General features: G+C 46.2%; 1 protein-coding gene across 1 annotated transcript; it reads left to right on the forward strand.

Moving 5' to 3' along the window:
• Positions 1-92: 92 nt before the first annotated feature.
• Positions 93-1,120, forward strand: LOC148523970 (olfactory receptor 4C6-like). The gene has a single exon (XM_088472461.1). It carries the CDS (start codon positions 131-133, stop codon positions 1,118-1,120), a length of 990 nt encoding a protein of 329 aa, XP_088328587.1. The 5' UTR covers positions 93-130.
• The last annotated feature ends 15,680 nt before the right edge of the window (positions 1,121-16,800 follow it).

Here is a 16,800-nt window from a genome sequence, read left to right on the forward strand (position 1 = left end):
AATTAAAAAAGATCACTGACCAGAGCTTTGGAAAAGAATTTAATAAAAGAAAATGTATCATTTAATTTGTCTTTTATTGTGCAGATCTACTGTCTGTATCTTCTCTGCTAAATTCTCAGAAAGAAGCAGAATGAATGCGTTCAATGTCAGCACCAGCTTGGTTCTCTTGGGACTTGTAGACATGGAAGCCTTCAAATATGTATATTGTGCCCTTTCTACCCTTATATATTTATTTATTTTGCTTTTAAGTATTAATATTGTATTTGTGGTTTTGACCAATCAAAGTCTACATGAGCCCATGTACATCCTCATATGTGAGCTGGTCCTCAATGGAATGTTCGGGAGCTCCACAGTTTTCCCAAAACTGATAGTTGACCTTATCACTTCCTCTAAGACCATCTCTCATGGCATATGTATTATTCAAAATCTGTCTGTTACCGTATTTGGTTCTTTTGAAATGATCACGTTTACCATTATGGCGTACGATCGATATTTGGCCATCTGTGACCCTTTGCACTACGTCACCTTGATGACCAACAAGAATGTTATGACGCTCATCGTTGGATCTTGTGTAACATCTTTCCTGGTTCTCTTCATAAGTAGCCTCTTGACTTGGACCCTTCCTCTTTGTGGGAATACAATAAACAATATATTTTGTGAAAATATGTCCCTCGTTATTCTGTCCTGTTTAGATTCTACTCCAGTGCAAATTTATTCTGGTTCTCTGGCCATCATCTACTTTACTGTCACCATCTCAGTCACTGTGTTTTCTTACCTGCGGATATTTGTTGTCTGTCTGAGAGTCTCCAAAAAGTCCCGTCAGAAAGCCGTCCACACCCTGGTGACCCATCTGCTAAACTTTTCTATTTTTTTAATAGGAGCTTTCTTTGTAGTAATCAGGTACAGGTTGGGTACCATTAACCTCCCTATAAAGGCTCATGTTCTCCTCTCTATTACTCCTTTAGTTTTCCCACCGCTCTTCAACCCCCTGATATATGGGATGCGGACACACGCCTTAAAAATAAAAGTCAATTATAATTTTCAAAAAATAAAAATGGGTTTAAAATGGATTAAACTGAAGCTGCAAGGTTCAACCATGTCTTCCATAGCTGCCAACTGAGGCAAATTACTAGATGCTGTATATATTGTACAGTAGGAGATACAGCATCTAGTAGCCCAAGTCTATGGCTATAAGATCAGTTTTAAGTTTACAGTACCTCAATTTGTTTTAGATGGTGACAACTCTCAACATTGCCAAGATAAAAAAATTAACTCTTACTAAAGGGTGGTTTATCACAGCCTCCCATAATCAGCCACTTTGACCGATAGTTTTAAAAAGACAACCGGAATCCTGATTATTAAGTATTTATTCCTGTTGCTATTTTAAAAATTTCTGGGTAAGATATCACAGTACTCTCTTCTGTAGCACCTTTCATCAAATGAATCCCTTATGCTTTTGCATGTGATTAGTGCATCCTATTAATAACAGACAAATCTCTGTCTCCTGTGCTTTTCCCAACATTAACTAAAATCTGTAATCCCTCTCTACTGGTATTTTTCCATCACTGTTCAAGCATGCAGTGATTACTCCTATTCTGAAAAAACAAAGTTCTGACCCTAGGGGTAAATTTACTAAGATTCGAGATAGATTGAGATGACCATCTTGGGTGATTTATTCATTTTTTTCCATCTCAAAAACTTACTAAAGGCAAAGTCGGGTGAGATGGGAAGAAAGTTCTCTCATCTCACTCATAAAACTCGGGTGAGATAGCAATCTCGAATCAAAACACCATCAGCCCAAATCGGAAGTGCTTTTCAACTAAAACATACAACTCTCAAATTTACCAAGAATCGGGATGACAAGCTCGTGTGAGATAGGAGCAAACTCTCTGTCAAAATCACTTTTCAATCTATCAACCCCCTGAGCTGCGAGATGGTCAGAAACATACACAAATCATTGTGATATGTGTATATTTCTTTCTATAAAGAGTTAAAATAGGGTTAATGTTATTAAAAAAATTACTTCGGGTCCCCCCCAAAAGCTTCACTAGCTTATCCTGGTACCTAAAATTACAGGGAACAATGAGCAGAGTACCAGCACCAGGCTGCAGGACAAGTCCTGGTTTTAAATATAGGGGGACACAAAATGCGTAGGGTTCCTCCTATATTTAAAACCAACACCAGACCCAAAACGACCGAGGTGTAATGCCACAGCCCGGAGACCCTGTTACCAGTTTTCCAGGGCCAAAGCATTCTCACCCCAAGTCGCTCAGGCTGAGCCGAGGATCTCAGGGGAGGTGGGGACACCTGAAAAAGGGGTCCTCCTCTCCCAAAACCCCAGGCTTGGTCTGAAGCCCGGGGCTCTTCCCCGCACCCTGGGCTGTGGGTACGGGGGTAATAAAGTGTAAAATAGATGTAAACTATTGTATTTTACCATGGAACTATAGGTGCCAGCATGACTGCCCTTGGCACTTGTGGAACTACACATGCCAGCAGGCGGCCGGCACTTGTACCCCCACTGTAAAATAAATAGTTAAATGAAGACATGACACACACCATAGTTAGTAAAGATTTATTACACACATAAATCAATCACACAAACTTACCTTCTACCAGATGGTTCTGTCCTCTTCCCCAAGTAGAATCCGTGTTTATGGCCCTACATCAAAGATCCTCTACACACCTGATCCTCGTGCTGGTCTCCGTAGGATCCCAGGGGGTCTTGGTAAAACAAGAACATGCTTACCCGTTACCATATGGACTAGTATTGGTATGTGTCTTGTCACACATACCAATATTACGCGAATGCCAGCTGACAGGATGTCATGGAGTTTCCAAAGTCCTGCCAGCCAATCAGAGGCTACTTCACATCTGAAGGCCTCTCATTGGCTGGGGTACACGTGGGTTCCAGCCAAAAAGAGGCCGCTAGATGTGAAGTGGCCTCTGATTGGCTGGCGGGAAATGGGAAACCCTGTGACATCCCATTAGCTGGCATTCACGTAGTATTGGTACTGTATGTGTGACAAGAAACATACCAATACTAGTCCATATGGTATCAGGTAAGCATGTTCTTGTTTTGCCAAGACCCCCTGGGATCCTACGGAGACCAGCACAAGGATGAGGTGAATAGAGGATCTTTGCTGCAGGGCCATAAACATGGATTCTACTTGGAGAAGAGGACCGAAACATCTGATAGAAGGTAAGTATATGTGATTGATGTATGTGTGTAATAAATCTTTACTAACTACTGTGTGTGTGTTATGTCTTCATTTAACTCTTTATTTTACAGTGGGGGTATTGGTGCCAGCCGCATGCTGGCACCTGTAGTTCCATGGTAAAATAGAATAGTTTACATCTATTACCCCGGTCCCCACAGCCTAGGGGTGTGGGAAAGAGCCCTGGGCTTCAGACCAAGCCTGGGGTTTTGGGCGGAGGGGACCCCTTTTTTGGGGGGTCCCCACCTTCCCTGAAATCCCTGGCTTGGCCTGAGCAGCTTGGGGTGATAATGCTGTGGCCCTGGAGACCCGTTAATATGGTGTCTGGGCTGCTATATATAAAACCAGTACTGGCCCTGCAGCCTGGTGCTGGTACCTAAATTACAGTGGAACCCTACTCATTTTGTTCCTCATAATTTTAGGTACCAGGACAAGCTGACAAGTCTGGGGCTGGTTAAGCTTTTGGGGGGGACCCTACATTATTTGTTATATAACAATTAACCCGTTTTTAATAGGTACAACACAAGCAGTCTTCACATGTCTTCACATGAAAACCTCAACCGCAGGCTCCGGCTCGCAGTTTCGATGGTCGCGATGGTCAAGACCATCGCGGCCATCAAACTGCATGCTCGTATAGCCTGTGGGTGGTCACCCACAGCTATACGAGCGTCCAGGAGGCCGCTCCATTTTCATGGAGGGTGGCCCTCATTCAGAGCGTGCACTCTGCTCAGAGCGTACGGCTCTGAATGAGGGCCTAAGTTCTTACATTGCATCTTTCTTGAGAATCCTGTGCCTGTTTCTGCTGCTAGGAGAGGATTTTCATCCATGAAGGGGACCAGGAAGAGTGCTATTGCTTTCCAAAACAATTGACTGTTAAATAATCATTTGCAAAGCTTCCACATGAAAAGCATTTCCCAACCTGTATAGGGACATAGTTATTTATTTATTTATTTATTATTTATTACCAGTTATTTATATAGCACACACATATTCCACAGCACTTTACAAAGAATATTTGTCCATTCACATCAGTCCCTGCCCCAGTGTAGCTTACAATCTATATTCCCTACCATATGCTCATATACACACACACACACTAGGGTTAATTTTTGTTGGGACCCAATTAACCTACCAGTATATTTTTGGAGTGTGGAAGGAAACCAGAGCTGCCAGAGGTAACCCACGCAATCACAGGTAGAATGTACAAACTCCACACAGTTAGGGCTGTAGTGGGAATCGAACCCACAAACTCAGTGCTGTGTGGCAGTAATGCAAACCATAACATCATCTGTGCTGCCCAGTTAGTTAGTTAGTTAGTGGCCTTCAAACTGCCATTGTACTCACTGTCCACTTAACCAGAGCAGATATGTGAACAAGCAGAATAGAGCAGCACATGCAAAATTTCAGATTTAAGGTTTAAGTCTTACATTGTGTCTTTCTTGGGAATTCTTTGAGCGCCATGCCTGCTTGCTGGTAGCGGATTTTTTTCATCCCAGAAGGGGACCAGGAAGCATGCTTTCGAAAAATAAATAAACAATTGACTTAAATAATCCTTTGCAAACCTTCTGTTCTGTAATGGAATTTCCCAACCTGTACAGGGACATAAAAAAACAGAGTTAGTTAGTGGCCTTCAAATTGCCATTGTTCCCACTGTCCACAGGTTTAAGTTTTACATTGTGTCTTTCTTGAGCACCATGCTTGCTGCTGGGAGTGGATATTCATCCCAGCAGGGATGAAGACATTGTTTTGTTTTCCCAATTTACACAGATCTGAAGAGATGTAAAGAACTACTGGCAGGAAAAAGAGGCAATTTGGAGGGCCTTACACAACACTGCCTTTGCTTTACTTGAGTTGCCCACCTTCCAGTGTGTATTCAGAAAAAGTTTTCAGCACAGCCGGGAACCTTGTCAGTAATCGGTCTGAGAATACTTCTCTTAAATGTGGAAAAGATGATGTCCATCAAAATAAACTACAAATTCTATGAGAAAGACCTTTATCATCAATTATGTGCAAGGCACTTGTAATGGTGGATTCCAGCAGGGACAAATTAATATTGTGTGAAGAAGATGATGTATACATCACCCCAGATTATACCCTCACCCAAGCCTATATCATCACCCCATCCTGTGTTGTGTATAAATTAAAGCTCTGCTCCCTGTTGGATTAAGGGTTCATTGTCCACTTTAGTGGATGTGAACTCCATTTTAGTCCATATGATCACACTCCCTACACATCTTCTGACATGGGCTACAGGAGGAACAGCTGCACTCTGGAATACGGTTGCATGGAGTTGCCCCTCTAACTCGCTGAAATTCATATAGTGTGGACATGGGTAAGGAGTAGGGACCTTGTAATCAGACAATGCAGTTTTAGCTGCTTTATTCCATTGTTTAAACCATCTCTATTTTCACCTTTTGAAAATGTTTATGCAAATCTCAGCTGAGGCATTTGTGATGTCATGGCTAACGTGCACACAAACATAGAAAACAAAAACTTTGCTTGATTGATTGATTTTTGGGGGGACAGTTTGGGGGAGGCAGCAACCCCTTGATAAACAACACATTCAGCACGCCTGCCCTGAACTAGGCAGCAGCCCCTTGATAAACAACACAGTAAGCACCTCTGTGCAGCCACAATGCTGGTGATAAGTGTGGCTAACGCGCACATGCACACAGAAAAAAAGACATTGATTGAAAAAAAAATTGGCACTTGGGGGAGAGAGCACCCCTGAATAAGGCAGCAGCCCCTTGATAAACAACATAGGCAGCACCCCTGCGTAGCTACCTTACTGGTGATAAGTTTAGCTAATGCACATACACAAAAAAAAACACTTTTACTTGTTTAGTATTTTCTTTTTTGGCACTTGTGGGGAGATCACACCTGAACGATGCAGCAGCCTCTTGATAAATGACACAGGCAGCACCCCTGTGCAGCTTCATTGCTGGTAAGAATAAAATAAAAAAAATCACACAGCGGGTTAAGAGCACCCCTGATGGACAGAGCATCCCCTGGACAACACAGCAGCACAGCCAGACAGCCCCTATGAACAACAGCCAGCCAGACCCTATGGACAACAGCCAGCCCCTATGGATATTAAGCAGCCAGCCCCTGACAAGTAGCCAGCCAATATACACAGCAACAGCACAGCACAGTGATCACAGACCCCTCCTTCCTCTTCACTCTCCACAGCGGGAATTAAAATGGCAGTGATCGCGGGAACTTTTATACAATTCAAAACCCGCGAGAATCCGATAGCGGGATGATGAAATTTTGCCTCATTTTGAGAGCCGAGTCAGGCGGGAAAACCCGAGCCGACTCGGAACTCGGCTCGGATCGCTAAGTTCTGATGGGTTCGGATCTCTGATATCCGAACCCGCTCATCTCTACAATGAAATCACTCATTCTGAATCTTGCAAAAAAAAAAATTCAAATAAAAGTTTTTGTTAAAAATTACCAGGACCAGAGAATTCTGAATCCACTTGAATTTCGTGAATCCAGGTAAATACAAGTCACGTTTCTAATCTCCTGAAGAGGTCCAGGTAAATCCAAGTCACTATTCTGATCTTTTCGCGGCTCTGGATTTCGAACTTATATCCAAATTTTTTTAATTAGCCGGTCGATGTTCCCCCACTGCACATGCGCACAACAGAGGGAGCTCCGTCGTGCACATTCGCGAGACCCGGCGAGCGACGGGCTCACCATCGCTCCGAGTCTCGCACCAAAGGGGGAGTGCTGTCGATGTTGATTGACAGCACGCCCCCTTTGGTGGGCGTGCCAGGGGCGTGGCTGCCAGACGGAGGCATTTCCATGGGAACGCCTACCGTCTGAAGCCGGCCCCACTGACATCACTAGTAATGTCAGTGGGAGTGATTTTGGCTCTGATAGAGCCAAAATCACTCCAGGGCTTGCGGCAGCGAGACCCTACCGCAGGGTCTCCGTCGCAAGGCCGATGGTCACGATGGTTAAGACCATCGTGACCATCATCATGGACGCTCGCATATGCTGTGGGTGGTCACCCACAGCTATGCGAGCGTCCAAGAGGACGCTCCATTTTCAGGGAGGAGGACCCTGATTCAGAGCGAGCGCTCTGGTCAGAGCGTTCAGCTCTGAATCAGGCCCCAGGTCCAGTGTTTCAAAGTGGAAAGATGTAAACTGACATGGGAACAAGTATGATAAGCATTGAAATGTATGCGAGAATCAGAAGGCCAGCATTATTAATAGCAATAGAAGTGTTCTTGCCGTGACTGCACAGGGAGTCCAGTTGTAGCCTGAATCTTTAGAGTGTAGAGGTTTGTTGTTTGATGGAATTTAGAGTTTCCTCCTTCTGTTTATCTTCGGTTTAATGCAGGTCTAACACTATAGTTTTGCACTTAAAAAAGACTGCACCTTCCAGCCAGCTATCCAGCCTAGATACTGACACTTATGCAGAGATGCAGGCAAGTATGGACACTAATACCCCTTTTACACCAGAGCTAAAACCCGGGTTATTGCAGGGATAACCCAGGCTGCTCACTGGTGTAAAAGGGGAGAGGGTTGGTTCGCCGGGTCGAGTGACCCGACAATCCAACCCAGGTAATTAGCAGGGTTTTACACGGGCGTAGCCAGTGAAACACTGCTGTGAGAATAGCGCACTCCGGGTCATGATGACCTGGAGTGTGCTGCAAGCCGGCCGATTGGTCCGGCTTCAGTGGTGCTGGGAGATAACGTCATCTCCAAGCATCCACTTTCATGCCGGGAAAGCCGGGTCTATGCAGACCTGACTCCGGTGTGGGCGGCGCCAACTCGTGAATATCCCGAGTCAGCGCCGACTAAATCCCGGGTCTAATCCGGATAGGAACTCTTTTCCAACTTTGGGTCAGGCCCAGAATTTTGGTGGAAAAGGGGGATAATTAATGAAAACCCCCATTGGCTATCCACAAGAAAGCTAGCAATATAAATGGCTTAAATCAACAAGGAACATATACCAAACATCTAGGACTAGAAATAAATTAAACCTTCACTTCAGTCAACAGACAGAGAATCCTTATAACAATTTAACTATTACAAATCATAAGGCATTAAAAACAATAGCAAAAGGATTCAGTAAAGAATAAGCTAGTTACCTATAAGTATAATTAATAAAGCAGGCACAGGAGGTGGAATACTCTGCAGTCAAATTAAGTTACCTATAAGTATAATTAATGCGCACAGCGGTGGATTATTATTATTATTATTATTATTATCATCATTTATTTATATGGCACCACAAATGTTCCGCAGCGCCTTACAAAGTACATAAACAAATTGTAGACAAGCGACTTACAGAACAATACAATACAGGACCAGGACATGGATAATATATATTGCTACATTAGCGACCATAACACCCAGATAAGCAACAGAGCATAAGCAATCAAGTGTTAGGTGCCCTAGTGGTAAGAAGTAGATGAAACTAAAGTAGGGAGAAGCACAAGAGGGTAGAGGGCCCTGCTCATAAGAGTTTACATTCTAAAAGGGAGGGGAAGACAAACAGGGGTGACACAGATGGGGTAGATGGGGAGGAAGGAGCATGTAGCAAGGCGTTAGAATGATAGCTGGAAGGCTGTGAAGAAGTAGTGGGTCTTGAGAGCCCGTTTGAAGGATTGCAAAGAGGTGGAGAGTCTGATGGGGAGTGGAAGAGAGTTCCAGAGGTGGGGAGCAGTGCAGGCAAAATCTTGGAGACGGGAGTGGGAGGAAGTAATCAGCTGGCATGAGAGGCGGCATTAGTTGAATGAAGAGGAGTGTGAGAGGAGATTAGATAAGAGATGTATATTGGGGTAGTTTGGGTGAGGGCTTTGTAAGCGATTGTGAAAACCTTAAATTGGGTTCTAAAAGGGAAGGGGAGCCAGTGGAGGGTTTGTAGAAGAAGGGGAGGCAGATGTAGAGCATTTGGAGAGGAAGATAAGCCATGCAGCAGCATTAAAGATAGACTGGAGAGGAAAGATATGGGATTTGGGGAGGCCAGATAGGAGGAGGTTACAGTAGTCCAATATGGAGATGACCAGTGAGTGTATGAGGGTTTTTGTAGCATCCTGAGTGAGATAGGGTCTGATTTTAGAAATATTTTTGAGATGGAAACGACAGAACTATGAGAGGTTCTGGATATGTGGTTTGAAGGAGAGGGATAACTCCAAGACAGCACACCTTGGGACTAGATGAGATAGTTATTCCATCAATTGATAAAGAAATAGTGGGAAGTGAGGTTATGTGGGAGGGTTGCTGGGACATCCAGGAAGAGATAGCAGAGAGACAGTTGGACATACGAGTCAGAAGAGAGGGGGAGAGATCAGGGGAGGAAAGGTAGATTTGAGTATCATCAGCATAGAGATGATAATGGAGGCCAAAAGAGCTGATGAGTTCACCTAGAGAGGAAGTATAGAGGGAGAATAAGAGAAGTCCAAGAACAGAACCTTGGGGAACACCTACTGTAAGAGGCTGTGGGGGGGGGGGAAGTGGAGTCATGAGAGGAAACTGAGAAAGATTGATAAGAGAGGTAGGATGACAGCCAGGAGAGGGCAGTGTTATGTAGAACAAGGGAGTGAAGGAAATGCAGCAGGAGAGGGTGGTCCACAGTGTCAAAAGCAGCAGAGAGATCAAGGAGAATGAGAAGAGAGTAGTGGCCCTTGGATTTGACAGCAAGGAGGTCGTTGCTGACTTTTGTGAGGGCAGTTTCAGTGGAGTGGAGACAACAGAAGCTGGACTAAAAAGGGTCAAGGAGGGAGTGGGAGGAAAGAAAAGCTGTAAAGCGTTCGTAGACAATCCGCTCAAGGAGTTTGGAGGCAAAAGGTAGGAAAGAGATGGGTTGGTAGTTAGAAAGAAGGTTAGGATCAAGGGTAGGTTTTTTTAAGAATGGGGGAGACAAGGGCATGCTTGAATGCAAAAGGAACAGTGCCTGATTGATAAGATGGAGAGGTTAATGAGGTGGGCAAGATGGGAGCAGGCAGAAAGAGAGAGGAAGTGGAGGGATGGGATAGGATCAAGGGAGGAGGTGGAATGGGGGGAGGACCAGATGAGGGCCATGACTTCTTCTCCACATACAGGGGAGAATGATGTTAGAGTTGGTAAGGTTGATTGGGAGGGGTGATTCTGGGAAAGGAGGAGGTGGAGAGCTGGGGGACTGGTTGGAGATGATGTCCTGACATATGGAATCAATTTTAGATGTGAAGTAGATAGCAAAGTCAAGGGCAGAGAGCAAGGAGGGGAGATGTGGAGGGGGTGGGTGAATGAGGGATTTGAAAGTGGTGAAGAGACGCTGGGGATTAGAGGACTGAGAGGAGGTGAGGATCTTGAAATATGACTGTTTAGATAGGGAGAGAGCAGCACTATAGAATGAGAGCATAAATTTGAAATGGAAATCTGCCATAGAGCGTGATCTTCTCCAATGTCGCTTGGCGGTTCATGAACACTTTTGCTGGTATCTGGTGCATTTGGAATGCCAGGGTTGAGGAGTAGAACTGCAAGTGTGAGTAGTGATCGCTGGAGCAACTCCAGTCCAGAGCAAAAGTAAGGGAGGCATTATATAGGGAAGTGGCTTTGTCAGGGCAGGAGAGAGAGAGGATAAGGGAGAGAAGTGAGTCAAGCAGGGAAGAAAAGGAGACTATGTCGATAGCATCAATGTTACGCTTAGTGATGGTGGCTTTTGGAGGTAGAGGAGGGGAAGGAGAGAGGGATAGGTTAAAATAGAGAAGGTGATGGTCAGAAAGTGGGAAAGGGGAATTGGAGTGATAAGAAATATAACATCGGTGAATGAAGACCAGATCAAGCAAATGGCCACTCACATGGGAGGGTGAGGAGGTCTATTGGTAGAGACCAAGTGAAGATGTGAAGGTGAGGAGTTTGGAGGCAGAGAATTCTGTGGGGATATCAATTGGAATATTGAAGTCACCTAGGATAATGGAGGAAAGGTCTGAGGAGATAAAGTGAGGGAGCCAGGAAGCAAAGTTGTCAAGGAACTTGGAGGGAGGGTCAGGGGGACGGTGAATGACAGCTACTCGGAGGTGTACTGGGTGGATGAGGCATATAGCATGGACTTCAAATGTAGAGAATGTAAGAGATGGTTCAAAGAGAATGGGTTGGTATGAGTAAACTGGGGATAGGAGGACCCCTTCACCACCACCATGATGACCTCCAGGTCATGGGGTGTGGGAAAAGGTGAGACCCCCAGAGGAGAGAGATGCAGGAGAAGTGGTGTCAGAGGGTAAAATCCAGGTTTCAGTAATGGCTAGGAGATTCAGGGAGTTGGAGATGAAAAAGTCATGGGTTGGGACCAGTTTATTACAGACTGACCTGGCATTCCAGAGGGCACAGGATAGAGAGACAAAGGCCCTCATTCAGAGCCGTATGCTCTGAGCAGAGCGCACGCTCTGAATGAGGGCCGGGCTCCATGAAAATGGAGCGTCCTCCTGGACGCTCGTATAGCTGTGGGTCACCACCCACAGGCTATACGAGCGTGCATTGTGATGGTCGCGATGGTCATGACCATCGCGACCATCGAAATTGGGAGCCGGAGCCTGCGGTTGAGGTTTTCAATCGCAAGCTCCGGAGTGATTTTGGCTCTATCAGAGCCAAAATCACTCCCACTGACATCACTAGTGATGTCAGTGGGCCGGCTTTTGACGGGAGGCGTTCCCGTGGGAACGCCCCCGTCAGGGAGGCACGCCCCCGGCACGCCCACCAAAGGGGGCATGCTGTCAATCAACATTGACAGCACGCCCCCTTTGATCGGACACAACGAGCAAAGGACTTTCCTTCGCTCGTCGCGTCTGGCGCATGCGCACGACGGAGCTCCCTCCATCGTGCGCATGCTTAGTCCATAACATCGACCCACTTGCGAGAGGACAGCCGCTCACGAGTGGGTCTGAATCAGGGCCAAAGTTTGTTGTAAAGATTTGAATAAGATTATCAGGGTTGCTGTAGCGTGGAGGTGAGATTAATTTGGGGGACCGAGATGAATAGAGTGTAGCAATGGTGTGGTCTCCAGTGCTAGAAGGGGAGCCAGCAGAAGGTGGGCAGGAAGGGAGCTTAATGATATGTGGATTGATGTGGGGTGAAGTTACATGGAGAGGGGGGTGGGAGGAGGGATTAGCAGTGAGGTAGAAGGACCCCGGTGGAGTGTAATACCCCTTTTCCACCAAAATTCCAGGTTTTACCTGGAGTTGTAACAGGGTTCCTATCCGGATCAGACCCGGAAATTAGCCGGCGCTGACTAAGGATATTCCCAAGTCGGCGCCGCTCACACCACAGTCGGGTCTGCATAGAGCCGGCTTTTCCGGCGTGAAAGTGGGCGCTTGGAGATGGCGTCATCTCCAAGCGCCACTGAAGCTGGACCAATCGGCCGGCTTGCAGCGCACTGCAGGTCATCAAGACCCAGAGTGCGCCGTACACACTGCTGGGTTTCGCAGGCTAAGCCCGTGTTAAACCCTGCTGTTTACATGGGTTGGATTGCCGGGTCACTCGACCCGGCGATCCAACCCTCACCCCTTTTACAATAAGGAGCTGCCTGGGTTAACCCTGCAATCACCTGGGTTATAGCTCCGGTGTAAAAGGGGTATTAGAGAATGAAAGTGGAGTAATGGGAGAAGATGGGGAGGAAGGTAAACAGAGGAGAGGAGATAAGGGGAAGAGGAAGTGGAGGAGACAAGGGGGAAAGGATAAAGGTGGAAGCAAGGGGCAGAACAAAAGATTAGGTAGACACTGAGTGAAGGTGGGAGTTGAAGAAAACATGGTAATGCTAAGGATGATGTAAATAGGGGAAGGAAAAGTTGAAAGTAGGAATGTAGAAAGAATGTAGGAGAGCAGATTTCCAGAAACGCAAGTAAGTTGTGTGGGAAGAGTGTGACTGTAAAACAAAAGCTTATTATTGAGTATAATAAAAGTGGAGATTTGGTGGGAGCAGAAATTAAATAATAAAATAGACAGTGGTAGGAGCTAGATGATATAAGACTTAGAAAAAGAGCTAAGGTAAAAGTACTTTATCATAGAGGATAACTGACATTAACACAGATAAGTATGCATTAGGATTATATGTAAAGCACAGAGGAACTGATTCAGAGCTATAGTGAGCGGCCAGGAAGATGGTCGCGATGGTCAAGACCATCGTGACCATTGGACTTGCGACGAGACCCTTGTGGTAGGGTCTCGTTGCCGCAAGTCCCAGTGGACTTCTTGCTCTTACAGAGCAAGAAGTCCACCCACTGACATCACTTGTGATGTCAGTGTGATGTCAGTGGGGCCGGCCATAGATGGAAGGCATTCCCATGGGAACGCCTCCGTCTCTGGGCAGCCACGCCGACAGCCTGCCCAGCAAAGGGGGCGTGCTGTCACTCAACATTGACAGCACGCCCCTTTGTAGTGAGACCCGGAGCGACGGCTTGTCCGTTGCTATCCGGGTCTTGCGCATGCGCACGACGGAGCCGCCTCCATCATGCACATGTGCACTGGGCCAACATCGACCCACTTGCGAGCGCTCAGTGCTCACGAGCAGGTCTGAATCAGGCCCAGAGCCAGCACAAATAGTAGCAAGGGAGGCCCCAGGTTTATGTAGCCACCAAACAGGGAGTTCAGTGATGAAAGTCCTGGTTATGTAGTCCACAGGATCTTGTAGTATGGAGAATGTGAACTCACAATAGTTCATCCCACTTTGTCCAAGTAATATTTGGATTGTTGATTGATTGTAGATTGCTGGGTTTCCTTCTGTTTCACTTCTGTATAACGCTGATATATCGCCAATAATCGATTTAAAAAGTAATTGGCACTTCTAAGATAGGGCACGCCAGCCAAGGCTAGTCCAGCCTTCTAAAGACCCTTACATAGGAGCCCTGGCATGTGAAGCCACTGATTACTAACTACCCCCACAGCATTCCCACTAATAATGCCAGCAATAAATTACCTTAAACAAACAAATAACACATACCATTAAGCTAACATCTGGGTCTATATGTCTAGAAGCTAACAAAGAACATAAAAAACTATGGGACTGATTCAGACCCACTCGAGAGCGGCTGTCCGCTCGCAAGTGGGTCGATGGTGTGAACTGCGCATGCGCACGACGGAGGGAGCTCCGTCGTGCGCATGCGCGAGACGTGACGAGCGAAGGACTTTCCTTCGCTTGTTGTGTCTGATCAAAGGGGGCGTGCTGTCGATGTTGATTGACAGCACGCCCCCTTTGGTGGGCGTGCCGGGGGCGTGCCTCCCAGACGGGGGCGTTCCCAAGGGAACGCCTACCGTCAGAAGCCAGCCCCACTGACATCACTAGTGATGTCAGTTGGAGTGATTTTGGCTCTGATAGAGCCAAAATCACTCCAGGCCTTGCGGTTGAGAAACTCAACCGCAGGCTTCGGCTCGCAGTGGCGATGGTAGCGATGGTCAAGACCATCGCGACCATCAACCTGCACGCTCGTATAGGCTGTGGGTGGTGACCCACAGCTATACGAGCGTCCAGGAGGACGCTACATAATTATGTAGGTGGGCCCTGATTCAGAGTGAGCGCTCTGGTCAGAGCGTCCGGCTCTGAATCAGGGCCTATATTCAAAACCATCAGCTATAGATAGTATGCAGTGATAAGCTACTTCATTTAACATTACTTCTAAGTTAATTGTTCACAGCAGTAGTCATATACCTATTACAGCTGAGGCCGGGACATACAATTACAATGCAGCAAGAATATGCTGGGATCAGTAGTCAAATACCTGCAGATGACAAAAGCACCACAGCCTGGGAGGTGTGTCTGTTCAATGTCCAACGGTCGTGGAATTAGTATAAAGACGTAGTCTCGCTGTGGCTGCAGCAGTGTCTGCCTCAGAATGAGGCCCTCTATCTTCCAGTATATTTGGTAGGGCCTAATTCACATGTGCATGCAGTAACAGTGTTGGACGCAAGCGGTCAATATTAAGTCTCTGCATGCGTCCGAGTCACACTGCAGATGTGTCTCGATGGCTACCGCACAAAGATGCAGATCCCGGCAATTTTGGTGGGCAGTTCTGAGATGTAGCGGGGGGATGGCTAATCAGTTGTGGTTGTATAGTGCGCATGTCACAGTCAGCGTCTGCATACAAAGACATTTGCACTGACCGTAACCACCATGTTCAGATGGAGAAATTGCACCTGAGTCAGATTGTGCTACTGATGCATCCAAAGAACGCACATCGGCAGGCTAGCGCCCTAGCCAGTAGGCATATCAGTAGGAAGCATTAGCAGAAAGATGCAGCCATGGTTGATATAGCGTCCGCCACTGAATGAGGCCCATTGTGTGTAATTTAGACTGTGAAAAGTTTTCCTTCCTGTTTGAATATCTTCATTATGTTTTTTGGACCATACTACTTGCCATAATCTTCATGCATAATAAAAGCAAAATAATATGTTTGTTTTTTTGTGGGGGGGGGGGGTATTTTTGGTACAAGCGATAGAAATCGTTACTTTTCATTTTCTCCTAGGTCATCTATACAGGCGTTTAATTTGGAACAAACCATTATTGTGAAGGTAAAAGAGATTAAATAATGACTGCTACCTGGTAATAATATCAGATGTAAAGTCGTGATCACTCGTCCTAAGTCACTGTAAGGAGCGATAGCAGAGAAGGTAATGAAGAGGGAAAAACAGATGCGTCCTCATACGTCTAGGGGTACAGTTTCTAAGATTAGAGTCTGATTTTTTTTTTAAACTCGATTTGCATCGCCGAAACTTGGGTGATTTGAGGCTCCTGAAACTCGCAAATTTACTAAGAAGTGAGTTTAGCTGAGAGTGAATTTTTGCGATGGTGAAGCAGATCGAGATTCTGTGGAATCCAAACCGCTCCGAACACCGGAGATCCAAGTCCACCCAAGGTTCGGGTGTTCCCATCTGACTCGTATCCCACCTCGAGGCTGAACGTTGAATTTTCGCAAGACTTGGATGATGTTAGGCTTCTATATAAGGCACCACATGGCCGGGACTCAGCGCCATTTGTTCAGACTCACTCGGCACGCATGCTGCACAGAGCACTGCAAGGAAGTAGGCTGTGTCCAGACTCCAGACAAGTGGCTACTAACTGTGCTGTTAAGTGACTATAGGGGGGGCACACTGCATGCTGATGCTGCACTACTCTGCTAATTAAAGTGACTCCTTGGGCAGTGCAGTAGCCCTATGTGTATACAAGTACTGTGACTCCTTGGGCCATAGGGCCTGATTCAGAGCCGCTCGTAAGCGGCCTCTCGTTCGCTCTGAGTGATGTTTGCCCAACTGCGCATGCCTACGGATAGTAATACGCATGCGCGAACCAGTCAGTGTGGCCAAAAATCGTTTGTTCGCTAAATAGCGAATGCCTGCTATTTTGAGTGACAGAATGAGGCGTATGTGGGTGGTAACAGGGGAAGGTGCTTGAAAACGGGGAGTGGAGATCCAAACGCAGGCGTGCTTAAAGGTCAAAACGGGTGTTTTAAGGGTATGCATAATTAATACAGGAGTGTCATTGACCACGTCACTGGGTTATTGTATAGCCAGAACTGCTCGCAAGATTGTGGTAGCAAAAACCAACCACAAGAATAGCGAGCAGTTCATACGCTGGTCGATGTACTCGATTTATCTAATAAAT

This window comes from Taudactylus pleione, unplaced genomic scaffold, assembly GCF_031769625.1.
Source record: "Taudactylus pleione unplaced genomic scaffold, aTauple2 ptg000124l, whole genome shotgun sequence".
Classification (NCBI taxonomy): Eukaryota; Metazoa; Chordata; class Amphibia; order Anura; family Myobatrachidae; genus Taudactylus; species Taudactylus pleione.